At 43.5% G+C, this 26,580-nt stretch overlaps 3 protein-coding genes and 1 long non-coding RNA gene across 5 annotated transcripts; 2 read left to right on the top strand and 2 right to left on the bottom strand.

The window, feature by feature from the left end:
- Positions 1 to 997: 997 nt before the first annotated feature.
- Positions 998 to 3,852, top strand: LOC120036379 (transport and Golgi organization protein 1 homolog). The gene is made up of 7 exons (XM_038982849.1): positions 998 to 1,255; positions 2,331 to 2,383; positions 2,507 to 2,597; positions 2,675 to 2,813; positions 2,997 to 3,189; positions 3,378 to 3,445; positions 3,759 to 3,852. The coding sequence occupies exons 2-7, from the start codon at positions 2,366 to 2,368 to the stop codon at positions 3,850 to 3,852; spliced, it is 603 nt and encodes a 200-aa protein (XP_038838777.1). The 5' UTR covers positions 998 to 1,255; positions 2,331 to 2,365.
- Positions 3,853 to 4,291: 439 nt separating this feature from the next.
- LOC120036382 (cleavage and polyadenylation specificity factor subunit 6-like) lies at positions 4,292 to 9,903 on the top strand. The gene is made up of 5 exons (XM_038982852.1): positions 4,292 to 4,320; positions 7,486 to 7,560; positions 7,666 to 7,712; positions 8,738 to 9,086; positions 9,243 to 9,903. The coding sequence occupies exons 3-5, from the start codon at positions 7,671 to 7,673 to the stop codon at positions 9,500 to 9,502; spliced, it is 651 nt and encodes a 216-aa protein (XP_038838780.1). The 5' UTR covers positions 4,292 to 4,320; positions 7,486 to 7,560; positions 7,666 to 7,670; the 3' UTR covers positions 9,503 to 9,903.
- A 2,517-nt stretch (positions 9,904 to 12,420) lies between these two features.
- Positions 12,421 to 17,938, bottom strand: LOC120036381 (axin interactor, dorsalization-associated protein-like). Its single transcript, XM_038982851.1, has 8 exons — positions 17,912 to 17,938; positions 15,075 to 15,129; positions 14,903 to 14,966; positions 14,556 to 14,659; positions 13,424 to 13,546; positions 13,096 to 13,216; positions 12,821 to 12,940; positions 12,421 to 12,604 (listed from the first exon to the last, which is right to left on the bottom strand). Exons 1-8 carry the CDS (start codon positions 17,936 to 17,938, stop codon positions 12,508 to 12,510), a joined length of 711 nt encoding a protein of 236 aa, XP_038838779.1. The 3' UTR covers positions 12,421 to 12,507.
- Positions 17,939 to 24,806: 6,868 nt separating this feature from the next.
- Positions 24,807 to 26,114, bottom strand: LOC120036380. 2 transcript variants are annotated; one of them, XR_005474480.1, is made up of 3 exons: positions 26,093 to 26,114; positions 24,971 to 25,027; positions 24,807 to 24,866 (listed from the first exon to the last, which is right to left on the bottom strand). It is a non-coding gene; the product is annotated as an uncharacterized LOC120036380 (long non-coding RNA). The 2 variants fall into 2 exon arrangements; XR_005474481.1 differs by lacking the exon at positions 26,093 to 26,114 and adding an exon at positions 25,130 to 25,164.
- Between the last annotated feature and the right edge of the window lie 466 nt (positions 26,115 to 26,580).

Below are 26,580 nucleotides of genomic sequence, written 5' to 3'. Positions count from 1 at the left end.
AGATATGGTGAGTAGTATTGAGCGATTTAGCTGTAATTAAAATGTTTCAGAACAACCAATTCTCTGACGTCGGTTCAATTATTTGAATTCCATTAAGTTAGTTTATTATGTGAGCTCAATGTGCCGTTTCTCTAGAGAGAAATCAAATCAAGCACATACTTCGGGACGTTGTAGTTTTCAACAGGAAAATAAATATTCCACATAGTTTAGTGCAGAAAATGTGGTAATTGACTAAAATGACCACAATCCATTGCACCTACAGCTGCATGGACTTGCGCGGGCAGACAGAGAGAAAGGGACAGCCTGCAAATGAGAGAGAGACACCCTAGAGAGCAGTTGCTTTCGTGATGTAGACAGCATAGGCAGCTACTATTAGCCAGCTACTATCCTAAATAGGATGGCTCGTTGATGAGGACAGAGAAAGATGGTTGTCATTATGCTTATCATTATCTTTGCCCATAGATGTCCGAAATGGACAAAACCATTGAGAAGTTGAAGCGCAGCAAGAAGAAGACCCAGGATGCACTGTCGAAGGTATAGGTCATATAAGTGAACAGGCCCAATGAAAATATGTCAAATATATTAACATTGCAACAATCAAATGTAAAGTGTTTATTTCCTTTTCATTATCCTTATCATTGAATCTGTAGTCTACCATTCTGATGGATGAAGCCAAGCTCCAGCGAAGATGCCCGGATTGTCCAGGTCCAGGTTCTGGAGAAGGATATTGCCACCCTGAAGGAGGAGAACCTCTCGGTGAGTACCAATATGGAACAACGATTCACACTTTAAGCCTCATGACATTGTGTAGGACTCATTGGCCATGCAGGGCCTGCATTGCACCGTCCTGATGACCTAATTTCCTTGTTACAGCTGCACCATGCTGCCAAGTTGTGGGAGGAGAAGCACAGGGAGACAAGCGAGCAGATCAAAGTCTACCAGAAGTCCCAGAAAGACCTGGAGGATTCCCTCCTTCAGAAGGACCACAACTGTTGAGTTTTTTTTACACGTTACGATATTGTTACACACATCAATTCCTGTTCACACCTTCTCAAATGCACCCTGATGACAAAGAAACATGTCACCTGTATTATGTTCCAAAAAAATACTTCTTGACTGATTCCATGGGAAAAGTGTAATGTATCAATTGGTGGTTCTCAACCTCTCTGGCAGGTTCTATCTGACCTGCTAGGAGACCTGGAGGCCTGCGATGACCTGAAAGGTGGAGTTGTTGCTAACGGGGTAGCCTCTAACGGTAAGTCACCTGACACGGTGTCCTAATCAGAGGAGGCTGGTGGGAGGAGCTATAGGAGGACGGGCTCCTTGTAATGGCTGGAATGGAACCAAATACATGGAAACAGTGTGCTTGACGCCGTTCCATTTATGCCTTTATAGTGAGCCAGTCCTTCTATAGCTCCTCCCACCAGCCTTCTCTGATTAGGATACTGTCATGTGATTTGGTCTTATGTAGCAAAATTTGAAATTGTGTTTTTTTACATTGGATTAAAGTAGAGACTCGGAGCATCAAAATGGTATATCATACACTACAGTTGAGGAACAATGGGAAAGTAATTCTGCTTTGAAAGTTGATAAACTTGTAACCCATACTGGAGAGCTCTTCTTTGTCTATACCCATTCAGCATTGTTCACACATATTGTTAGCTAGCTAACAATATGCTTTATTTTGCAATGAGAAAACTGACTTTCTGACAAAATTAGAAACTTATATCTGAAAATGGTTTCCCTTAGTTTGAAGATGTATTCATGGAGACAGGTGTTTTATACAACAGCCTTCTATGTGTTCTATTTTTGACTGCCTCTGCATATTTGCAATCAAACCACAGAATTTTCTCCATCTCCTTAGCTATCATACTCTGCTTCCACCAGGACAGTCCACTGATTTCAAAACTTGGGTCTCCTAAAAGTGGAGAGCATCTTTCAAAAAAGCTGCGTTAGAAAGGGTTACTTACACATACTGAGAAGCTCATGTTATAGACAGAAGCGTGCTACATGGCAGACCAATCCGAACTCGTTTCATGGCGCGTCCAGCTCATCCATTATCTCAGCCAATCATGGCTAGAGGGAAGGTTCCTTCCTTTTTCCGTGGCTAAACTAACTCTGCTCATAGTTTACCATTTTTATTCGTATTTACGGATGGCATACAAGTTTGTTATTAAGGCACATGGAAGTTCACGTACCAGAAGGCATTTTGCCCCCAAAAACGCATTTTGATAGTTATACATTCAAATGCCTCTCCTGTGAAGTATTGACGCGCGACATACGCCTACTTTCCTGAAACGTGTCACTGTGTTTACAATTATTTGTTTCAGACAAGCAGACCATCATCCAAAACCGCCATAAGCAAATGATGGATGTCTCTCGGGTAAGACTGAGTTCTTTCTTGAACGGACCCAGATTTCTGTGTACCTGAAGGCAGGTAAAACTTGTGCTCAGAACCAAGAAGTGTGTCAACTCTTCCACTAACTGTTGGAAGAACTTTCCACAGGTCCAGACCACTCTGTCTGTTGTGGAGGAAGAGCGCGATCGCTTCATGACCAAGCTGCTGAACGAAGAGAAGTCCAGGAAAGAGCTGGAAGGTATGTCCCAGCAACTAGAATTTGATATGCATCACTGCCTTTTCTCTCTCAACACTATCAACTTGTTTTCACCACAGAGCAATTTCAGAAGCTGGAGCATGACATCTTGTTGGTGAAAAGTGACAAGAACCACCTGGAGAACCAGTACAAGACCCTGCAGCAGAAGAATGACATCATGACAGAGATGTACCAGCAGAAGGAGAACGCTTTGCAGCAGTAAGTGGAATCAGAAGCAGTGCAGTTCATGTGTTAATACCATAGTAGGGTTTGTTCTCCATGGTTCCACAGCATGTAAAAAAAAAACATTTCCTTGTCTTTTACTGTATTCTTTTACTGTGAGGTTTGAGGTTTTCAAATGGTCTTTAAATAGTTTGATTTAATTTGTGTGTCGCCTTACAGGAAGCTGACCAAGGAGGAGTTTGAGCGCCCCAACAAGGAAGACCGGCTGACGGAGATGGATGGCAAGGCCCTAGAGGAGGAGGTCAAGGTGTGTAGGCAGCGCGTTAAGGAGATCCAGGACGAGCTGAAATGGACCGAGAAGTTCTACAAAGCTCAGATCATTGAGCAGGAGCAGAAATCTCACGAGAACTGGGTTTGTACAATACAGACTTTATTAGTCCATTTGTTAAAGAAACAACAAATGTCTCATTTCTCAACCCCCATCGATGGCACATACATTAGGATCAGGACATTTTTTTAAAGTCTTCTGTTTGGCCAGTCATTTGTAAGGTGAGTTTAGTCCAAAACAGGAGATTTTAAATGTCTCTTCTTTCTCTCTAGGTGATTGCACGCGCCGCAGAGCGAGCTCTAATCGACGAGAAGAAGGAAACAACTAACATTCGTAACTTGTGAGTGCAACACTAATACAACAGACTCAATTGGGCTATACCAAAGCAGGGCTCACCTATTGCTCACTCAAAATGGAGACAGGCAGATCCTTTCATTTGGTTTATTTTTGGTCAATCTCACATTTACTTTTTGAATTAGTCATAATAGTAAAGTAAAAAGAGGCACATTGTGAACCAAAGGTTGCACTGCCAAGTCGAAGGGCCACAAATGCAAGTGTTTTGGTCACAGTTTTGCAATGCAGTAAGCTGTATTAGTCTAGATTTGGAGGTACAGTATTGAGAATCTAAATGCCTGTTCTCTTTTTCACCCTAGACTGACTGACATGTCCAGCAAGCTGAAGGAGCTCTGTAGGCCTCTGTTCAAGCCCACCCCTGGGATGGCTCCCATGCCTCTCCTGACGAGGTAAGAACCAATCCTCAGTTCACGTTATTTAGTACTGGCACGTCTGGGGTGCATTCAGTAAGGCAAAATTGTCAGAACATAACTTGCAGGTAGAAATGAAATGAATAGGGCTGATATGACTCTATTCTTGAGGACAGAGAATCATATTTCTATCTGAACGTTCTGTAACGTTCCTGACCATTTCTATTGTCTTGTCGGTTGGATATCATCTGTGACTGCGTTTCAAATTAGATCTTGGACTTTTTGACTGTCTGATACCTCATCTGCTGTTTGACGTCCACCCTCTGAAATGCATGTTTTCCTGGGGTTTTGATTTGAATTCCTTGTAGCTGGTCCAATGTGGAGAGACTGAGAGTGGTATTTGGCTGAGTGTTTTGTTGTTAAATGGTTTTGCTAAACAGGTGATTCGTACAGGCCCTGTAAGAATTTCACTGGTGCCCTCCCCCTGTGGGGCGAAGGAACAAGCCCTACCGTGAGTCTCCTGAACCCACGCCCCGGACAGCCTTGGCCCTGATTGGCCGAGCAGTACCATCCCTCAGCCAATCAACCATCCCCCCCTTGTTCACCCTTGTTAGCCCTGACTCCCCGCTTCTTTTTCACCTCTCCTTTTTCCCTGTCTTTACCTCCGCTGTGGTGTTTCAATAATTTCCCTTATTTTTCTTCCTACTGCTCTCATCCTGCTCCTAGTTGGTACCCATTTGACCTTTTCCTCTTCCTAATGTTTGTCTTCTAATTACGTCCTCTCTGATTTTCGAAGACATTCTTTCCTGTCTCTTTCACTGCCATCTTTTCTCCCTCTACTGCCATACCTATCTTTCTCACCTGTGCTTGCGTGTCCAGACGATCCAGAATGTTCCCATGCCTTCGTTTGCTTTCACAATTTGGAATAACCGCTCTTGCATCCCTCTTGCTCTTTCAGTACTATGGTGGTGTTTTTGTTGTGTTCAGCTGTTGTGAGATCATATGTGTGTGGCAACTCGTTAGGTTACTAAAGCTTCAGCCTTTGCTTTCCCTTGTGGGATTACTGCATTCCATACATTTGTATATATATATATATTTAAAATATACACTACCGTTCAAAAGTTTGGGGTCACTTAGAAATGTCCTTTATTTTTCAAATTGATCAGAAATACAGTGTATACATTAATGTTGTAAATGACTATTGTAGCTGGAAACGGCTTTTATTTTTTTAATGGAATATCTCCATGGGCGTACAGAGGCCCATTATCAGCAACCATCACTCCTGTGTTCCAATGGCACGTTGTTAGCTAATCCAAGTTTATCATTTTAAAAGGCTAATTGATCTTTAGAAAACCCTTTTGCAAGTATGTTAGCACAGCTGAAAACTGTCCTGATTTAAAGAAGCAATAAAATTGGCCTCCTTTTAGACTAGTTGAGTATATGGAGTATCAGCATTTGTGGGTTCGATTACAGGCTCAAAATGGCCAGAAACAAAGCACTTTCTTCTGAATCTCGTCAGTCTATTCTTGTTCTGAGAAATGAAGGCTATTCCTTGTGAGAAATTGCCAAGACACTGAATATCTCGCACAACGCTGTGTACTACTCTCTTCACAAAACAGCGCAAACTGGCTCTAACCAGAATAGAAAGAGGAGTGGGAGGCCCCGGTTCACAACTGAGCAAGAGGACAAGTACATTAGTGTCTAGTTTGAGAAACAGATGCCTCACACGTTGAGGAACTGGCAACTTCATTAAATAGTACCCGCAAAACACCAGTCTCAACGTCAACAGTGAAGAGGCGACTCCGGGATGCTGGCCTTTCAGAAGGAAAGTCTTTGTTTCTGGCCATTTTGAGCCTGTAATCGAACCACGCAGCCGTTATACTGCTCAGAAAGGAGACGCGTTCTGTCTCCTAGAGATGAACGTAATCCTAACCGACTTGCCAAAACTATAGTTTGTAAACAATACATTTGTGGAGTGGTTGAAAAACGAGTTTTAATGACTCCAACCTAACTGTATGTAAACTTCCAACTTCAACTGTATATACACATACACACAGTACCAGTCAGAAGTTTGGACACACCTACTCATTCTAGGGTTTTTCTTTATATTTACTATTTTCTACATTGTAGAATCATAGTGAAGACATCAAAACTATGAAACAACACATATTGAATCATGTAATAACCAAAAGTGTTAAAAAATCTAAATATATTTGAGATTCTTTAAAGTAGCCTCCCTTTGACTTGATGACAGCTTTGCACACTCTTGGCATTCTCTCAACCAGCTTCACCTGAAATGCTTTTCCAACAGTCTTGAAGGAGTTCCCACATGCTGTGCTCTTGTTTGCTGCTTTTCCTACACTCTGGGGTCCAACTCATCCCAAACCATCTCAATTGGGTTGAGGTCGGGTGATTGTGGAGGCCAGGCCATCTGATGCAGCACTCATCACTCTCCTTGGTCAAATAACCCTCACACAGCCTGGATGTGTGTTGGGTCATTGTCCTGTTGAAAAACAAATGATAGTCCCACTAAGCGCAAACCAGATGGGATGGCGTATCACTGCAGAATGCTGTGGTAGCCATGCTGGTTAAGTGTCCCTTGAATTCTAAATAAATCACAGACAGTGTCACCAGCAAAGCACCATCACACCACACCACCTCCATGCTCCACGGTGGGAACCACACATATGGAGATCATTCATTCACCTACTCTGCGTCTCAGAAAGACACGAAGGTTGGAACCAAAACTCTCAAATTTGTACTCTTCAGACCAAAGGACAGATTTCCGTCAGTCTCATCTCCATTGCTCTTGTTTATTGGCCCAAGCAAGTCTCTTCTTATGGGGGTCCTTTTAGTAGTGGTTTCTTTGCAGCAATTCAACCATGAAGGCCTGATTCACGTGGTCTCCTCTGAACAGTTGATGTTGAGATGTGTCTGTTACTTGAACTCTGAAGCATTTATTTGGGCTGGTAACTCTAATGAACTTATCCTCTGCAGCAGAGGTAACTCTTGGTCTTTCCTGTGGCGTTTCTCATGAGAGCCAGTTTTATCATAGAGCTTGATGGTTTTTGCGACTGCACTTAAAGAAACTTTAAAAGTTCTTGAAATTTTCCAGATTGACTGATCTTCATGTCATAAAGTAATGGACTGTCGTTTCTTTTTGCTTCTTTGAGCTGTTCTTGCCATAATATGGACTTAGCCCTATTTGGTAAAATACCATCTTCTTTATACCACCCCTACCTTGTCACAACACAACTGATTGGCTCAAACGCATTAAGAAGCAAAGAAATTCCACAAATTTAACTTTTAACAAGGCACACCTGTTAATTGAAAAGCATTCCAGGTCACTACCTCATGAAGCTGGTTGAGAGAATGCCAAAAGTGTGCAAAGCTGTCATCAAGGCAAAGGGTGGCTTCTTTGAAGAATCTCAAATATTCTGATACTGGTACTTCTAGTTCTGGAAGAATAATATCCTACCATGACATGACCAAACATTTTCCTCGGACTGCAAATAGACCAGACTTTGCTATAAATAGATGGTAGCATGAACCAGTAACGTGGTCTAGAGTCAGGTGCCTAATGACAACCAGGAGAGCCAAGGTTAGCATTCTAGAAGATTTGAGAATATTGCAGTGTTTTACGTTGATGTATCACCGTGTATTTATTGTCCGACAGGACCACGACCTCACTCTGACCCTCACGGCCGCCGTTACTCTCCGTACCACAAACACCCAGTGGCTGCTAGACCTGGTAGGGATTGTATTTTTTGTCAATGAGGGTTGATGTGGTATTATTCCCTAATCGAGCCCTTATCCTATATCTCCTCTAATCATTCTTCCCTTTGTTCCTCCACAGACACCATGGCCCCACGTACATCCTCACCAAGCAATCTGTGCAGCTCGGTAAGTTTCAGTCAATTTGAGACAATGTGCATCTCTCCCCCCTGTTCCTCCATCATGTGGGTGTGTTTGCACTAAACAGACCGCTCCACTAGAGTCACAGGCTGAGGCCCAGGCCTCCACAGAGAACCCAGAGGCAGTGAGTATTATGTTCGAGGCAGCGGTGGCAGGGATGCGGGTGTGTGTGTGAGCATGCTTACCCCAGCCGTGGATCAGTGGCTGGAGTGGCAGTCAGCTGGGTAGTGGCGTCACAGGGTTGTCAGACTTAACATTGCTGGCTGGATTCTGACATGCGTGGTTGCTTGTTTTAAGGCGCTTACAGACGGGCTGCGGTAAACTGAACATTTCTGCCTACCGTGTGTAGATGCCAGCGGTCCCGGTTTTTGTCAGCTCGGCGGTTGTGATTAAAACATTGGTTGGTTGGTTGGTTGGCGAGAAGAACTCTGCTCATTGGTCAACCATGCATATTTTGAAGCCTTGAGCGTAGAGCCAGCGTCGCCGCTCACTGGAGTGAGTACCACGAACGGCGCCACTTGCGAAACTGCTTGCGTTTTGCCGCCCTACTCCCATTGAAGTCTGAAGACCTTTGCCGCTTCCCGTGGTCCGTCTGTAAGCTCCTTTTATATTTTCCCTATATTACAACACCCTCCCTCTGACCCCCATTGAATGAATTGGTGACACTGTTCCACAAAGCCATAACTTCAGCACAACTACCTGATGGATATCTCAAATGTGTTATCATTTAAAGCTGTGTGTGTTTGAGGTTAATGCTTTGTGGAAACGGTCCTGATTCTGAATCAGTGTGTGGAACTTGGTCGTGTGATTCTTGTGGGACTGTGTAACTTGACTTATTATTGTGGGATATTGTTGTCTTTCTCACCAGTGCATAATTGTTTGTTTTGTTCTAACCTAACGAAACTGTTTGAATCAGATGAAAGGGTCTCTCATTGTTGGTGCCAGCAGCAGGGCTACAAGCACAATGGACCTATTGCTATTCTTTGTTTTAATATTTTTTGGTGTTCCTCCAGAACCCTCGACCTCAGGGTCCTGGCTCCCTGCTGGTCTCTCCCATCAGCTCCCCCCTCGACTCAAGCCTCAGACCAGTCATCAGCCATCCCTCCGGACTCTGCCACCGTCCTCTTCCCGGACCCCACCACATCCCTCCTCCCCCACCCTTCATGCCTCCCGTGTACCGACCAGACAACGGACACTCAGGCATGATGCCTCCTGGACCCCCACCGCCTAACGGACACCCGCCTGGTCCAATGATACCACCCGGACATCGACCTCAACCTCCTGGTGCTTACGGTCCCTCTTCCCCACACAACCGGTACCTTCCTCCACCTTCTCACTATGGACCGGTGCCTCCTCCATTCGGTAGGTGGTGAATTCTGGCCGCCAGCTTTTATCTCAAGTTGAGTCTTTGGTATTAGTATTTCAGTTGTGATTAGCAATGCTATTGTTATGTTGGTACTACAGTGTTATATTTGTATGTTCATTTTTCCTTCTACCCTCCTATGGCCCGACCCATAGGACCCCCACATACCTACGTGCACTATGGACCACTTGATCACTTCATCCCACTCCGACACCTGCCCCCTGGGGTGGCCCCATTCCCTCCTCATGTCGGCCCCAAAGACTTCCCTGTGCAGCCACAGGTCCCACATGTCCATGACTCTTCAGTGGGCCCCCAGCCCGGCGCTGAACCCCAGGGCCAGGGGCAAGACTACAGCTCCCAGCAGGCAACAGCTGCCCCCCATGACTCAGTCAGCTCTGCCATGGCAGAGCCTTAGACACCTGCCAACCGTTAACGACCTGGCTACATTTAATCAACCACGATTCATCTCTTTATTTTTTCCTTTTTGTTTTTAATAGGCTGAAAATAAATATCATATGATATACTTGCAAACAACAGAAGTATCTAAAAAGTTAGTGTTCCTATTAAAGCATCAGAAAATCAATGTCTTATGTTTCGTGTCTGAAATGTAATAACGACTTGAAGAGGAGTAGAACTGAGGCTTGTTACTCTGCAAGTCCTATTGTGCAATAACATTTCTATTGTATGACTGAGGATTTTAAGTTTTTGAAAGGGTATTATGTTGATTTTGTATTCATTTCACAATGTTATCATGGTTTCCTGTGGAAATTATTGAAAATAAATGGACCCCAAGCTTTTGGGTTGCTTGATCGATCATTTCAGAAGTACCATATTATCTTAACTCTTCCCCAAACTCTCTTCAGAATGAACTGAAAAGGAAAGTTGTGTAAGTTGAAAGTCAAAGATGTATTTGCTGTTCTTTGGATATTTTATTAATAAAACTGGTAAAAGGTACTGCAGTTGTCTATTGTTCATATGAAGCATATGACAACTTTTGTGATCCATTTTAGTTTGAAAGGAAATGTCTGACAGTGCATTTTGTTTTGTATGGGTAGTTGTATTACATGTGAAAAGCCAGTAATCACCCACTAACTGAACACCTGTCATATGACCTTCACATTTGTTTCTTTTTTTGTTCTTATGTTACATCAGGGATGCATCACATTTATCTATTTATTTTCAATAAAAAGAAAATAACAACAAAAAATTGCACGTGACTAAAGACTATTTGCATTAAATGTATATCATTGCATGCTTTGGTTAGAAATGTTTTACTCTCTGTAGGTCCCAGAACGTTTCTTTGTACCCACCGACAATATTTAGCGCTACCAAAACACTTGAGTGATTATTGGCATATCTGTAATGTTATGATGTACACTGTTATCGAGGCTGTCAAATGACTGTGTAGTGGGGCTCTGCTCTGCCTGTCACCAACATACTGTACACTGAAAGTGGTGCTGAGTGAATGACACAGGGAAAAGTAAGGGCATACAAGGGATTGATGAGTCTTATGCTATAGTCCAGGATTTCCCAAACTCAGTCCTTTTGCCCTAGCACTACAGTTGATTCTATTAATCAACTCATCAAGTTTAGATTATTTGAATCAGCTGTGTTGTGCTAGGGCAAAAACCAAAATGTGCACCAGGAGGGGGGGGGGGGGGGGGGGCACGACCGAGTTTGCGAAACCCTGCTCTAGTCTACAGTAACAGTGCAGGTAGAAGGAACAGGGTTTGTCATCACGTTTTTCACATTGTTCCAGGTCTGAATTGACATTGTACATTTCTACAGTATGTGACACCATAAATGGAGTTACTGAAGGTTAATCATGATGACTAAGTGGATTTTCTGTCGACACCCAACACTTGAATTTGCTCTCTTTGTACATGCTAACAATAACTGCTACAGTAATACCCATCTGTTTATTCCTGATTTAAGTGGGTAATTCTGGTAATTACTATGGGCACTCCTGCAAAGCCTTCACTAGTCTTACGCGGCAGTGGCTATGTTAGTGAGAATCAAATATGTGATTCATTATGACTAACTGATCTACGAATAATGAGTCGTTTATTTTATGATGCAAGGTCATTTGTATATCAGTCAGCAGTCACCTGCAATGTCAAACAAGCCCAGTGAAAAAAAAAAAATGAAAGCAGTGTAAATTGTCACTGATTAGTGTCTCTTAATGCCGTGAGCAAAACATCTGGGAACTCAGAAATCGCCGACTTCAGTGTGTTCAAGACAACTGGGAACTCTGAAAAAAACAAGCTCCGACTGGGAGAAATCTTTTGAGTCATCCAACTCGGAATTCCACGTCGGGAACTCTGGCACTTTCTAGAGCTCTGACATTCCAACCCGATGATCACTGACGTCATGATTTGACCAAATTTTTTTCAGAGTTCCCGGTTCTCTTGAAAGCACCATAAGTGTATTCAGTTAGTGCCATTACAAAAAAAAAATATTAATAAAATGGAGACAATGTTTTAATAGTGGTTAGCCAGTGTGGCCTTGATGGGAACAGCATTCAAAACAAAGGTCAAAGTCAACTTCAGTTACATGCAGCATCCTTTTCAACTCCCTTTATAACAGGATGACATCATAGCATCTCAGAATCCTTTCTGAATGCTAAAAAAATGCATCCTTCCTCCCATCCTTGAAGTAATCACACATCTAATGTGATAGATTAAAGCAAATATCCCAATATATTACTTTTACCTATTAAATAACGCCAGATCAGGGATAAGGATGTAAGTAAATGAACAGGGCAGTTATATATTTTCACTGTGGCAGTGTCAAATGGGCACAATGAGATCTTTTGAAATTGGCACCAGGATATGACATCATCAATAGATCGCTTGAGCACCTATGACCATGTTGATCCTCTTTCATCCCCAAAGGGAAAGGCAGAGGAAGACTAAAGACGAGGCTGGTTGTTTGACATACAGTACCAATTGCTAACTCAACTCTTCTTTTCCATTGAGCGTCATGCAGAGAGGAGAAAAAAAGTGATCGCTAATTGGCACCAGAGGGGTCAAATACTGCATTTTGTAGCTTTAAGTTTATGGTTTAGGCAGCTTGTTGGCCATTAGCCAAATTATCTTTTCTCAACAAGTTCAAATCACGTGAATGCATCCAACTGGTATTTACGACTTCACAACTGGTAAATTCCCACCTCCCACTTGGTTACGAAGCAGCATTATACAGTAGTGTGTTGTCACCGCTGTAGTTAATATGTGTCATCCAGGGCCGTCCTATCACAGAGTTGAGGTTGTGGCATTTGGGCCTGCTGGGTTTAGTATTGTTGATGTGAGTGGAGGCGGATAGGGAGGCGGTACACCAAACTTTGCTGGATGTCTGATGACTACAGTGGAATTCTGTGGCGCTTCTGCTTTCTTGATGTGCTCTACTCTGTGACCTCGGTTATTAATCTTTGTGCAACGTCTGGTGGAGGTGGAGATAGAGTGGCTTCTTGGTCAGGAGCTGGAGCTTCTTCCTCTTGAAGTCAGTAGGCTTCTTGTACCTGACATCCGATAGCATAAATAAGTGATTCATTCAAACGGTATATTCAAAGGGCAGACTGAACCAGAACCACCCCCCCCCACCCCCCAGAAAAATAGCTAAAATCTGAGATTCTCAAAATAAATAGTTATCAAATGTAATTTATTTTCATCTTAAAATAAAATAGTGAGTACATTTAAAGAAAGTTAATCTGGAAAACACAAAATGTGTCACTCACAACTCGATCACAATGGGACCAGGTTTGATCTCATCCATTTCCATGAAGGCAAAACATTTTGTGCTGGTAAACCCCTTCTTGGGCTTATAGTGCTTGAACTCAAAGAAAATAGCTGCCCCCGGAACATGAACACAATTCAGGATTAACGATTGTCTGCCCAATCCCTCTGCAAGGATTTGAACATAAACTGACACTGTATTAGCTTAATATTACATGATACTGGCTAAATAGAGGCCCCACTACTAATTCAGTAGAAATAGAACGTTTGACTACCTTTTGGTAGTCTCTCGATATGTCTCTGGATCTCAATGTCTACGCTGAAGTGAATGTATGTGTCCTCCTTTCGGGTTGCCACAGGTGTGTCTTGCACTGGGTTCAAATCAATGCCACTCAAATCTGTTGGGAAACAAAACGTTCAGATTCACTTGGGCTATTCTGCAGGAATAAATTATATTTATAAAAATGTACTGTCAAGTGTCAACTCAACAGAGATAATTATTTTAACATTTTTCTAGATTATCACTGTTTCAGACCTTACCATTTCAGATGTGAATGTAAGCAACTCATCTCAGCAATGTAAACAATGTAGCCTACATTTAGTACCTTTCACACTAACTGTCATGTAGGGATCAATGCATTGCCCAGCATCTTTCAGCCCAATCTTGTCAATCTTTATTGTGAGCAGCGACATCCTGGGCTCTGAGGGTAACCGTGGCAACAATGTACCTGTTGGAGACATGAAAGCTGTAACTTTCTAAAGATACAATAATTGCAGAAAATATTCCCACGTTCCCAGAACTAATGCAGCTGAAATCAAGATAATGGTAACGTCCCAAATGGAACCCTACTCCCTATATTATTATACCTTGATTTCAACAAGGAACACAGACTGAGACCAAGGTCTCTTTTACAGCTGGGCCCTGCGTATACATGTTTACACATACAGTTTATGTACAATGATTAAGAAACTACACAAAACAAAAAAATACAGCAGCAGATTGTTACATTTAAACATAGGTTATTCCCCTAACAGCACAAGAACTTGCATTACCCGAAGCAGTTACAATAAGAATAAAAGTTTAAAATGGGCAAGGGGGACAAGTTCACTACTATAGTGCACTACTTTTGACCAGGGCCCATATTGCACTGCATAGGGAATCGGGTGTCATTTGGGACGTAACCAGTGTCTATACTTACAGATCCTTGTTCAAGTCATTACTGTCAGCAGTATTTTACTTATATAATAATAGGCAGCAGAAGAAGTTGTAGACTGACTAACAGATAAGGCTAAGATGACATACACGTTTTGGTGAATGCTTATAAAAAAAATACATTGTAAAGTAGATTCAACAACTAAAGCTATCTAGTAGTAGTAGGATAGGGTTTTTGATAATAACAAACTGTCCATTAGTAGGCAATCATATTCATGCTACGACAAAACTATAAAAAGACAGACCCATTCAAACCCATGCCAGCCCCTTACTTCTCAACCAAACCATACCTTGCAAAACTGTGAATGGAGCAGGCAGTGAGGACAGAGTGACGAAGCCATGCAGAGAGACAGGGAACAGAGGAGACAGCAATCACAAAGGCACTCAAAACAGGGCCACAAAGCCAAAAAAATAACAATGGCAAAATTACACAGTCAACAGATTCAGAATAAAGACCAATGATTATGAATGCTCTATATACACCATAGATTACAAATAAAACACAGTATTTGTTGAGTTCTTACCTGGTACTCTGTTGGGAAAGGACTCTGGGGAGCCTGCTCCTGTAGCAGCATCCTCCTCTTCTTCCACCTCCAAGTTCTCCTCCTCCCCTGGGGCAAGGATTCTCCTGAATGTAAGATTTCATTCATTAGATTACTTGTTGAATATTTACAGGCTCAGCATGATGTTAGGAGATTAGGTCATTCAGATGGGGAAGCCATTGTTGAATTTTTAGTAATACCGTTTGCTTTACTCCATAATTTGCTCTGATTTGTTCTGATTATTGTGTACTTAAACAAAAAACTCTGTATTTACATTGGGTACGACAATAAGTGGCCTGCATTGTGATGGTTCATCGATCTTCATTTACCTCAAGGGCACTGGCTGCACATCAAAAGCAAAATCTCTGTTATACGTCAAAATACTGTTGATAACTGTTGAGAGAAAAGCACAATTAACACATTACATTGCCAAAACATTCAACTAATGATGAATAAAGCATTCAGATGTTGACGATATCATATTCTTCCTAGTATACATACTGATTTCCAGTTTCTTCAGATCTTCCAACTTGAACTCCTCCTGAGATTGTGTGCACTAAAGGATCAAAAGAAGATGGAAAATATTGAAATGTTCAAGAATTTGCTGAAGACATGAATAGATTTGAGCCAATTGTCACAGCCTTGGAACATCTGACAACTCTGACAAAATCTTCCTGTGATTCACTGACACGGTTGTGTTACAGAGTTAAATGCATATCATAGAAGATTAAGAATTAGAAATCATAAAAAAACAGAATGAGTGTAACATCATACGTTAGTCATAACACAGACACTGGATTTTCATCAATATGATAATTGGCTGGCGAGCCGGAACATGTTCACATACACATTTAATTAGATGAATACTCAAGACAAAGGAGATGAATGTGGACTACAGGAAAAGGAGGACCGAACACACCCCCATTCTCATCGACGGGGCTGTAGTGGTGCAGGTTGAGAGCTTCAAGCTCCTTGGTGTCCACATCACCAACAAACTAACATGGTCCAAGCACACCAAGATAGTCGCGAAGAGGGCACGACAAAACCTACCCCCCCTCAGGAGACTGAAAAGATTTGGCATGGGTCCTCAGATCCTGAAAAGTTTTGACAGCTGCACCATCGAGAGCATCCTGACTGGTTGCATCACTGCCTTGTAAGGCAACAGCTCGTCCTCAGACCGCAAGGCACTCCAGAGGGTAGTGCATAAGTTGCCACAAAGTTGCGTAAGTCCAAGCTTTCCTCCAGATGAAAGCTGCTTGTTCAACAGGCTGACGGGTGGGTCATTCTGGGGTACCTTTCTCTTCTTTCTTATAGAGCCGTCCAGACGTACAAACTTGAAAGCCTCCTCCCCAGAGACCAACCAGACAGACACAGAGAGGGAGATATTTACAGACACAGAGGAAGAGCGAGAGAGAGCTAGGGAGAAAAAAAAGTTGAGAGATGTCCATATACAATATTATAAATGTGTGTGTTATGTGTATGTTACCTGAGTGGGACGTGCAGAAGGGCATGAGACGAAGGAATGTGGAGTATTGGGGAAAGTAGTGGAATGTGTTAATTGTGCGGGTGCCCATGGAGCTGGGGATCAGAATTGTCCCATGCAGGAGAGGTAGGTTGAGGTTTCCAGGGTAGTGCAGATGTTGTCATATGTTGAGGCAGTGAAGAAAGGAGAGGAAGATGGGTTAAGGGGAGGAGTGGTGAAAGTAGTAGAGACATACCAGTACAGAGGGATAGGCCAAAAAGTGATATAAGTTTCAGTAAGATTGGATTTTTAGCATTTATAGCAATAGTTATCAATTGTACTACAGGGATGGATCAGGAGTCCAGTTCCTTGTGGTCTTGTGAAAGCCAGTCTCACGGGGTGTCTCTAATGAAACAACAGACATTGCTACTGGTAAATAAGAGCATCCCATGTATAGATGAAAACAATAAATCGGGCATTAACACACACTACATGGCCAAAGGTATGTGGACACCTGCTGGTCAAACATCTCATCAAAATCATGGGCATTAATAAGGAGTTGTACCCCCCTTTGCTGACATAACAGCCTCCATTTTTCTGGGAAGGCTTTCCACTTGATGTTGAAACATTGCTGCGGGGACTTGCTTCCATTCAGCCACAAGAGCATTCGTGAGGTCGGGCACTGATGTTGGGCAATTAGGCCTGGCTGGCAGTCGGCGGTCCAATTCATCCCGATGGGGTTGAGGTCAGGGCTCTGTGCTAGCCAGTCAAGTTCGTCCACATCGATCTCAACAAACCATTTCTGTATGGACTTTGTGCACAGGGGCATTGACATGCTGAAACAGGAAAGAGCCTTCCCCCAAAACTGTTGCCACAAAGTTGCAAGCACAGAATCGTCTAGAACGTCATTGTATGCTGTAAGGCTAAGATCTCTTCACTGGAACTAAGGGGCCTACCCCAAACCATGAAAAACAGCCCCAGACCATTATTCCGCCTCCACTTTACAGTTGACACTATGCATTCGGGCAGGTAGTGTTCTCCTGGCATTCGCCAAACCCAGATTCGTTCGTCGGACTGCTAAATGGTTAAAGCGTGATTCATCACTCCCGAGAATGCGTTTCCACTGCTCCAGAGTTCAATGACAGCGAGCTTTACACTACTCCAGCCGACGCTTGGAACCGCGCTCGGGGATCTTAGGCTTGTGTGTGGCTGCTCAGCCATGGAAACCCATTTCATGAAGCTTCCGACGAACAGTTCTTGTGCTGTTTGGAACTCGGTAGTGAGGGTTGCAACTGAGGATGCTTTCTACGAGCTATGCGCTTCAGCACTCGGCAGTTGTCTGGGAGCTTGTGGGCTACCACTTCGCAGCTGAGCCGTTGTTGCTCCAATATGTTTCCACTTCACAATAACAGCACTTACAGTTGGCAGCTCTAGCAGGGCAGAAACTTGACAAACTGACTTGTTGGAAAGGTGGCATCCTATGGTGGTGCCACGTTGAAAGTCACTGAGCTCTTCAGTAAGGCCATTCTACTGCCAATGGTTGTCTATGGAGATTGCATGGCTGTGTACTCGATTTTATACACTTGTCATCAACAGGTGTGGCTGAAATAGCCGAATCTACTAATTTGAAGGGGTGTCAACATACTTTTGTGTATATATAGTGTATGTAGTACTTGTCAGTAAACAGCAGCTTGAACTAGCTAACTAGCTGGTTTAGCTTACTCAAGGGTTCACATATTCTTCTACACACTCCATTTTATAAATGACCTTTAAATAAAGGAGGCGCCAGGGGAAGGTTTGGCTTCTTGATTCGTTTTCTGTTGATTGATTCATCGTCATCTGAAGACTCATTTTCACCCTGTTCTTCTCCAGGCACCCTCAGTTCTGACTCCAGATCATCCATGACTCACAGTTCTTCATATTTAAGTAATATTTGCATTCAGTTTGGGGGTCAACACATGTTCCAAGGTCAAATAAATGCCTCCAATGCAATACACTGTATATGAAATACATATTGGTTTATAGGGAGAAAACTATTCTAGGTGCCAAAGTAAAAGTGGTGTTGGGATTACTCACTAGGGTCTGTAGAATCTATATATGGTGTTATTTTATGGGGGACTGAGGTCTATGGCAACACTTTCTACTCCACCCAGTCCATAGCCCCCAGTACAATACACTATAGAGTACCACAATATGAGTCATACCCATAAAATAAATTGTTCCAATCGTTTTTTCCCTTACTGGATTATAGAAACACTTAAAATAAGGTCTGTGTTTCGTGTAAGCTTACTTTTGAGTGACGTTTTGCTAACCGTGTAAATCTCTCTAGGTCCAGGACAAGCTGACTTATCAATATATTCGCTTGTATTTACCTCTAAAAATTAAATGCTAATTAGCTGCTAATGTGGCTATCATAAAGACCTAAAAATGCCATGAATGATCTGGATGAGACTGCCGAATCGAGACAAAGGAAAGAATCTCTTGATTAACTATATCTAATGTTAGCAAAATGTAGTAATGAATACATTTCTTTAAATTGACAATTCTGTGAACTGTTTTGTGCAAGTTTTAAATTGACACAATATACCTGTTTGCAAAGGTCAGCTAGAGATGACGTGCAGGAGCTTGCAGGGATTTGTAGTCTTGCGTGTCTACTTTGATGCTAATTAGCATTTTAGAATCTGAGAGTAAATAGACCCGAATATATTTTTGAAAGTCACCTTGTCCAAGAGTGATTTAAATGGTTATCAAAACGTAATGCCAGGGTAAGCCTATACAAAACACAGCCCTTAAGTGTTTCTAAAATTCCTTAAGGGGAAAAATAAATGGTGGAAAAACGATTAGAACCATTTCCCTGTTCGGGTATTATGACACCGCCACTTTGGGGCTCTATAGCTGGGATAGGCAACTCTGTTCCTGGAGCGCAGCAGGTACTACAGGATTTTGTTCCAACTAGGCACCACACCTGACCAACTGAGCTAATTGATCAGTTCAGTGATTGCCTAAATTCAACACACCCGCTGTTCCAGGTTGGTAAATCAAAAACATGAAGGGTCTGCGGCACTCCAGGCCCATGGTTGCCTAGCCCTGCACTATAGGCCTATAAATTACATATTGGCTTAAATAGAAACAACTATTCTAGATGCTAAAATAAAGTGGGGTTGGGATTACTCACTAGGGTCTTCATTTTAATTTGTCTTTATAACAAGAGGGCTTTGTGTTCGAGCCTATTTAAGAAATAAGAGGTAGGCCTACCTGTTTCACAGACAATTATAGGCTATACTATCCATAGATCTAACCTATATAATAATGATTTAACAACAATATACTGGAATAAAATATAATAAATTAGGGAAGGGATTTGTTGCAGAGATCTGGTGTTGGTGGAAGAACTGGTAAAGGGTGGACCTAGTGCTAAAGTAGGAGTTGACTGTACTGATAGTGACACTGTTGTCTGGGGTGATAAGCGTTAACTGTGGAGTTGACCGTACTGATAAATGCATAGATAAGAATAATTTGACACAACAGATGATAAATTAAAATAAGGCTCTTGAACCACCAAATCTGAAGCATTAATTGTATGGGGGTGGCATGGATGTTGTGAACGATCAGAAAGTTAAGACTCAAATGTTGTGTGGGGGGGGGGGGGGGGGGGGGACGACAAAAATGCATTTTGGGATTGTCATCATATTTCAAGGGCAATACATTCCATTATGCAGCATAATGAAAAATGTGATTTCCAATTTTGTGAGGAAGTTGACAAAACCTTGCAATGGCCAATTGGAAAACCAATTGTCACTAAACATAGTGTCAAAAATCTTAGGAATATGTGGGACAAGAATGGAGGTTTTGTTAATCAGCCTCAGCCTCAGTTTAGCCTCAGTTTTGTTAATCAGATTGAGGAATAGGTTGAGTTGACCAATCCGTTGGGCCGTCACCCATATGTAATGAAATAGGAGATGAGGATGACAGCACAAATGTATGTCGGTGCAACAGTCAGACTAAACTAACTGATACAAAAACACCAAACACAGAGGGGGGAGGAGAAATGCAGTGAAAGGTAAATATGGTGAAGAATGTGTCACACAGCACAAGAAACCCCAAACACTTTTGTTTTTGTAAATCACCAAACTGTAAACAAGCACTGATTGTATTGGCATATCTCCAGATAGTCAAAAGGATGTTGAATCTGCTACTTTTCTATGCAACTCAATCATGTTGAGTTCAAATACAGCCATTGTAAAATGGATTTAGTTTTAAAGGGGACTGTGACACAGCTATACAATCTATTGCTAGTGACAACAAAGATCATAAACGATGTCCTCGGGCACCCCGTAGTGCCGGAAGACGTGGGTGAACAGAGCTTCCGCAGTCGGTAGGGCCGTAGGGAGACCGGGCAACGAGATAAGACGGCAGGACTTAGGGAACCGATCCACAACGACCAGGATCGCCGTGTTTCCCTGAGACGGGGGAAGATCAGTGGGGAAATCCACCGATAGATGAGACCACGGCCGTTGTGGAACGGGGAGGGGTAGTAACTTCCCTCTAGGCAAGTGCCTAGGAGCCTTGCTCTGGGCACACACCGAACAGGAGGAAACAGACTCGCACGTCCTTAACTAAGGTGGGCCACCAGTACTTCCCCTTAAGACCCCGCACTGTCCTCAGAATCCCCGGGTGACCCGACGAGGGTAGACTATGAGCCCACCGAATCAATTGATCACGGACAGCAAGCGGCACGTACCTACGACCCTCCGGGCAATGTGGAGGCGCAGTTCCCCCCTTAGTGCCCGCTCGTTGTCCGCGTCCACCTCCCATACTACCGGTGCCACCAGCCTAGCAGCCGGAATGATGGGAATAGGATTGATGGACCGATCCTCAGTGTCGTAAAGACGGGACAGCGCGTCAGCCTTTGTGTTAAGGGAACCTGGTCTATACGAGATCGTGAATCTGAATCTGGTGAAAAACATGGCCCACCTTGCCTGACGAGGATTCAGTCTCCTAGCTGCTCGGATATACTCCAGGTTACGGTGGTCAGTCCAGATGAGGAAAGGGTGCTTAGCCCCCTCGAGCCAGTGTCTCCACACCTTCAGGGCTTTAACCACAGCCAACAGCTCCCTGTCCCCCACATCATAGTTTTACTCCGCCGGCCCGAGCTTCTTCGAAAAAAAAGCACAGGGGCGGAGCTTCGGTGGCGTACCCGAGCGCTGTGAGAGCACGGCTCCAACCCGAGCCTCGGATGCGTCCACCTCCACTATGAACGCCAAAGAGGGTCAAAGATGTGCCAACACCGGAGCATCGGTGAACAGCGCCTTCAAACGGAGGAAAGCTCTGTCCGCCTCTGCCGACCACTGCAAACGCACCGGCCCCCCCTTCAGCAGTGAGGTAATGGGAGCCGCCACCTGACCAAAACCCCGGATAAACCTCCGGTAGTAATTGGCAAACCCTAAGAACCGCTGCACCTCCTTTACCGTGGTCGGAGTCTGCCAATTACGCACGGCTGAAATGTGGTCACTCTCCATCTCCACCCCTGAGGTGGAAATGCGGTACCCTAGGAAGGATACAGACTGTTGGAAGAACAGGCATTTCTCAGCCTTGACGTACAGGTCATGCTCCAACAGTCGACCAAGCAGCCTGCGCACCAGGGACACATGCTCCGCGCGTGCAGCGGAGTATATCAGAATGTCATCAATATACACCACTATACCTGCCCGTGCAGGTCCCTGAAAATATTGTCTACAAAGGCTTGGAAGACTGATGGAGCATTCATCAACCCGTACGGCATGACGAGGTACTCATAATGCCCTGAGGTAGTACTGAACGCCGTCTTCCACTCGTCTCCCTCCCGGAAACGCACCAGGTTGTAAGCGCTCCTGAGATCTAGTTTGGTGAAGAAGCGCGCCCCGTGCATTGACTCAATCGCTGTGGCTATGAGAGGTAGCGGGTAACTGTACTTCACAGTGATCTGGTTTAGGGCTCGATAGGCAATACACGGGCGCAGACGTCCCGCCTTCTTCTTCACAAAAAAAAAAACTTGAGGAGGCGGGTCAAGTGGAGGACCGAATGTACCCCTGATGCAGATATTCGGAGACAAATGTTTCCATAGCCGCCATCTCCGCCTGTGACAGGGGATACACGTGACTCCTGGGAAGTGCAGCGTCTACCAGGAGATTTATCGCACAATCCCTACGACGATGGGGTGGTAATTGAGTCATTGAGCCAAATCGGAATATTCGGGGGGAATGCGCACGGTGGAGACCTGGTCTGGAGTTTCCACTGTAGTAGCACCAACGGAAACCCCTAGACACCTCCCCGAGTACTCTCGCGACCACCCCGTGAGAGCCCTCCGTTGCCATGAAACAGTGGGGTCATGACAGGCTAACCAGGGTAGATCTAGTACCACGGGAAACGCAAGAGAGTCAATGAGGAAGAGACTGAGCGGAAACGGTGGCCTCCCTAATCAACCCTGACCATAATGGTCGACTAAGGCGTGAACTGGGAAGGGCATAGTGTAAGAAATTGTATTAGATATTGGTAACTTGTTTTAACAACTTCTCAACATTAGCTATAGTTGACACAATATGCCCACACCCCCTCTTTCTCTTGGACATATGCTGGACTCATTAGACATATACACGACACCCACAACTCCCCTCCCCCATGACAATCACACAGACACACACAACTCAGGGTTGGAGCTCAAGACAAAGAACTATCTCAGGAACCAATGGAACGTGGACACCAGGCCTGTTCAGGACTACCCAAGACCCAGATCGACCAATCGGAAGGCCAGACTTCCAGATCAACCTACTTTGCTTGTTGTCTATATAAAACTGTACAACTGTTGAAACTACGCTCTTTTCCGGACGGTTCCATAAGAATCAGACAGAAAGAGCCTTGCTGCAAGATTTTACTAAGATATCTTTACATGTGATTAAACGGCCTTATTATAAAATTATCCACCTCGTCCTATTGTCTCCTCTTGTTCTCCTGTCAACAGTAAACGATTTATCAACAATAGCCACTGGAACAATGGGGATCCCTAAACTATGGGCAAATTATCTGTCCATAAAATTCCCAGCCGCGCCTGAATCGACGAGCGCTTTATGCTGGGAATGCGGGGAAAACTCAGGAAAAGTAACATACAAAAACATGTGTGCAACAGAGGGCTCTGGGTGAGAATGGTGCCGGCTCACCTGGGGTGACGCCAGAGTGCCCTGCCTGCTGCCTCGACCCCCAGAGGAACAAACCTGGCACTGACCGGCAGTGTGACCTCTGCGGCCACAGATGGTCGCAGAGGTCTGGACGTCTTTGGGTAGCCAGCAGGTTATCCAGCCGAATGGACAGGTCCACCAGCTGGTCGAAGGTGAGGGTGGTGTCCCGCTGTTTAAAAAAAACAACTAAAAATGGCATATCAGTTTGGATACTGTAATATCCATATGTGTAAACATACTGAATTATAATTGGATGCATTTTACCGCCATATTATACTGTGCTATGATTGGTTAAGACCACCCAAATGGTTAGGTCATGGTCAGTTTGATGCTGGTTGGCGATACGTGAACATGCCAGTTATAGCTAGCTAATAAAGAGCTACGTTAAGAAATATCCTGTAGTACTGCATTTTATTATTTTGTACAAAGCGTGCAAAACAAGACAGATACTAGGCTGCAACTGGGACAACATTTCGTTTTTGCAGGGGGGTGTTGTAAGGGGCTTAATACAGTTGTATTCCAGCCACTAGGGGGTACTCTGGTGAAGCCCATGGGAAATAAAGAAATATAGTTTAATTGAATTGGGAAGAGTAAGAATGAAAAACTAAAGAAAGACTGTAAACGGCTGTTACCTGTGCTAACATGATTAAAAGTGAAGTAAACCATACTTTTTGCGTTGTAGTTTATATGATAAGCTCATTGGAAGGGTAACATACACAGGATGTACATAAATGGGCATAAACACGTGACACAGAAAATAAAATATTGACATTTAGGAATTCAAAATGCATCTAAATATATTTCTTTCTGTCTATGGAATACATAAAAAAATGTAGTTAAAAAAAATATATATGTATAAAATATACTTGTCTGTACAGTAAGTAAATGTAGGAAATCCAAAATGCACAAAAATATGTTTTTGTAATGTCTATGTGTATAATATATACTTGTCTGTAAAATAATGCAGAAGCAATAAGCATTGTAAAGGATGATAGAACACATCAAATTAATGTGAACATGAGGACACAAAGGAGAGATTTAATTAAAAGATCATCTTTTAATACTTTTTTATGCTGAAGATTTTTAATGCTGAAAAATTCTATGTATGGCAAATCCACTCTGGGCAAATGGCCTGTTGAACAAAAATAAAAAAATAGTTAACATCCTTGCTATTTTAGCCACTTGCTATGTTAAAGAAAAATCTCAGTTAATGATGAATGGATACAATTTGGAAGGATTTTCCAGAGTCATACCTCAGTAGGGTAGAGTGTCAGGTGGCACAACCATTGGTGCCATGAGGTCAACGTGTGAAGGAGGGAGCAAGCCAGAGAGCTGTCTAGGAAGCAGTCCAGGCCCATGGCTTGGAGGCTTTGAGTTGGTCCCATCATTGTAATGTATTGTAGGGTATTTGCTGCCCCATAGACCTGCTGGTAGTGGGAAAGCTGTTAGCAGGAGACCACCAGGGACATCTATGATCGGCTGACACAGTCTTGGTTAAACCACATGAATTCTAAAGCAATATTCACCTGCTTTCATAGAGTAAGGATTCACTCCTTTGGGGCCAGTGTTCCCCTGATATCCATATGTCCCCATCGGTGGAGGTGGTGGTACACACTTGTTCTGTAAAACACATCAACACATTTTCCAAATTGTTAGTAATATTATCACAGTTGAAATACAATGGTTGTTCACTGTTTTTAATTTCATTGAATTTAAGTGTGTACCTCAGCCTTGGGCTCAGTTTTGTTAACCCATCTGTGCAGAGTTGGATCCCAGACAATCTGAGGAAGAAGATGTTAGCAATGTGAAGCAAGCCACAATAAAAAAAATTATCCACTCAATTGTCTCTACATAGAATATAGTGTTAAGAACCAGTTCCTTACAGATCTGTCTTTGTCCTCAGGTAGATGAACCTCCTTCTTATTAAATCTTCCACTCCCAAAAACCCAGCTGAGCCAGCCTCCACTGTTATTGTGAACAGCAGGGGTCTCGGGCTCAGCCATCGGCCGGCTGCCAGTCTGGCACTGAGAAGTGGCCTCGGAGTGTTCCGGCTTGGTGATGGACATCATAGCAGGATGCTCAACATATCTAAGTCGGACATCTGTAATAAGTGGGAGAAGTCAGGCCACTCTGCTCATGTCACCATACAGAACAATTACTAGCTGACAGGTAGAAACGTCTGGCTCTGATACTCTGTTACAACCCAATCTTAACCTACACGCAGGGAGGTTACTCCAGGACTCTGCGATCGCATTGTTTTGGTTGCAAAATCAACAATTCCCTGCATATTATGCGAGGGCTTACAAATTTGACCAATCGCCAAACTATTTCTGCATAAAATAGTCACATCATCACAATATTATCGCATAGAACTGACCCATTACCACAGTACAAAAAGAGGGCTCGCAATTTCAACCAATCACCGCACATTTACTGCATAATATGGTTCAATCAAGCCACACATCAACACAGTTTTTTCCCTTGTCAGCGCATTTTTGCAACAAATTGGACAAAAATATTGCATATTGCTATGCAAAATGTCATAATTGTTGCTGCAAAATCTAGCATATTTATCCGCAAATATCAAAAAAATCCATGAGAAATTATGGAGAGATTCACTGGAGTATGAAAATGTATACACTCACTACTGTAAGTCGCTCTGGATAAGAGCGTCTGCTAAATGACTAAAATGTCAAAGTAAAATGGAGCTAAACCTGTTTTATGTAGAAAATGCATGAAAGTATTACAGATATACACTCACATGAGCCATACATTTAACCTATCACAACTTATTATCAAGCTATCACAATGGTAATTTCTTTACTAATTAGGTAAGTTTAAGTGACCTCTTCTCTTGGAATAGAAATCCACAGGTGGAGTACACGCTCCACCATCCCATTTCCACAGTGGTGCCACCATGGGGATGATGGGAGGTGGTTGTGGATGATTGTGTCCATTCTTCACAGGGACACTGGTTGTGAGGAAGATATCCTCCCTCTCTGCAGGGACACTAGCCTTTGGGACGATCCACTCCCTGTGCGCAGGGACGCTGGCCTTCAGGAGGATCAACTCCCTCTGTGCAGGGACACTTGATGTTTGGAGGATCCTCTCCCTCTGTGCAGGGATGAGGCCTGATGCTCGGAGGATCTCCTCCCTCTGCACAGTGATGCTAGCTGCTGGCAGAACCCCCTCCCTCTGTGCAGGGACACTGGCTGTTTGGAGGATCCCACTCCTCTCAGCAGAGACACTAGCCTTTGGGACAATCCCCTCCCTGTGCGCAGGGACGCTGGCCATTGGGACGATTCCCTTCCTCTGCGCAGTGACACTGGCCATC

This window comes from Salvelinus namaycush, unplaced genomic scaffold, assembly GCF_016432855.1.
Source record: "Salvelinus namaycush isolate Seneca unplaced genomic scaffold, SaNama_1.0 Scaffold1320, whole genome shotgun sequence".
NCBI classification, from domain to species: Eukaryota; Metazoa; Chordata; class Actinopteri; order Salmoniformes; family Salmonidae; genus Salvelinus; species Salvelinus namaycush.
This window is presented reverse-complemented; position numbering and strand designations above follow the sequence as displayed.

Bases quoted from the DNA above. Each gene is read 5' to 3' on its own strand.
- LOC120036381 (XM_038982851.1), bottom strand. From the start codon at position 17,938: ATGGATGATCTGGAGTCAGAACTGAGG. The intron at 14,660-14,902 runs GTAAATGAAGAT...TCTTACATTCAG, and splicing joins GTGCAGCCAGTGCCCTTGAG to GAGAATCCTTGCCCCAGGGG. The intron at 13,547-14,555 runs GTAAGAACTCAA...TGTCTCCAACAG, and splicing joins CTTTCCCAACAGAGTACCAG to GTACATTGTTGCCACGGTTA.
- LOC120036379 (XM_038982849.1), top strand. The intron at 2,814-2,996 runs GTAAGTGGAATC...GTCGCCTTACAG, and splicing joins AAGGAGAACGCTTTGCAGCA to GAAGCTGACCAAGGAGGAGT. The intron at 3,190-3,377 runs GTTTGTACAATA...CTTTCTCTCTAG, and splicing joins AGAAATCTCACGAGAACTGG to GTGATTGCACGCGCCGCAGA.
- LOC120036382 (XM_038982852.1), top strand. From the start codon at position 7,671: ATGGCCCCACGTACATCCTCACCAAGCAATCTGTGCAGCTCG. The intron at 7,713-8,737 runs GTAAGTTTCAGT...GTGTTCCTCCAG, and splicing joins CAAGCAATCTGTGCAGCTCG to AACCCTCGACCTCAGGGTCC. The intron at 9,087-9,242 runs GTAGGTGGTGAA...CCCGACCCATAG, and splicing joins ACCGGTGCCTCCTCCATTCG to GACCCCCACATACCTACGTG.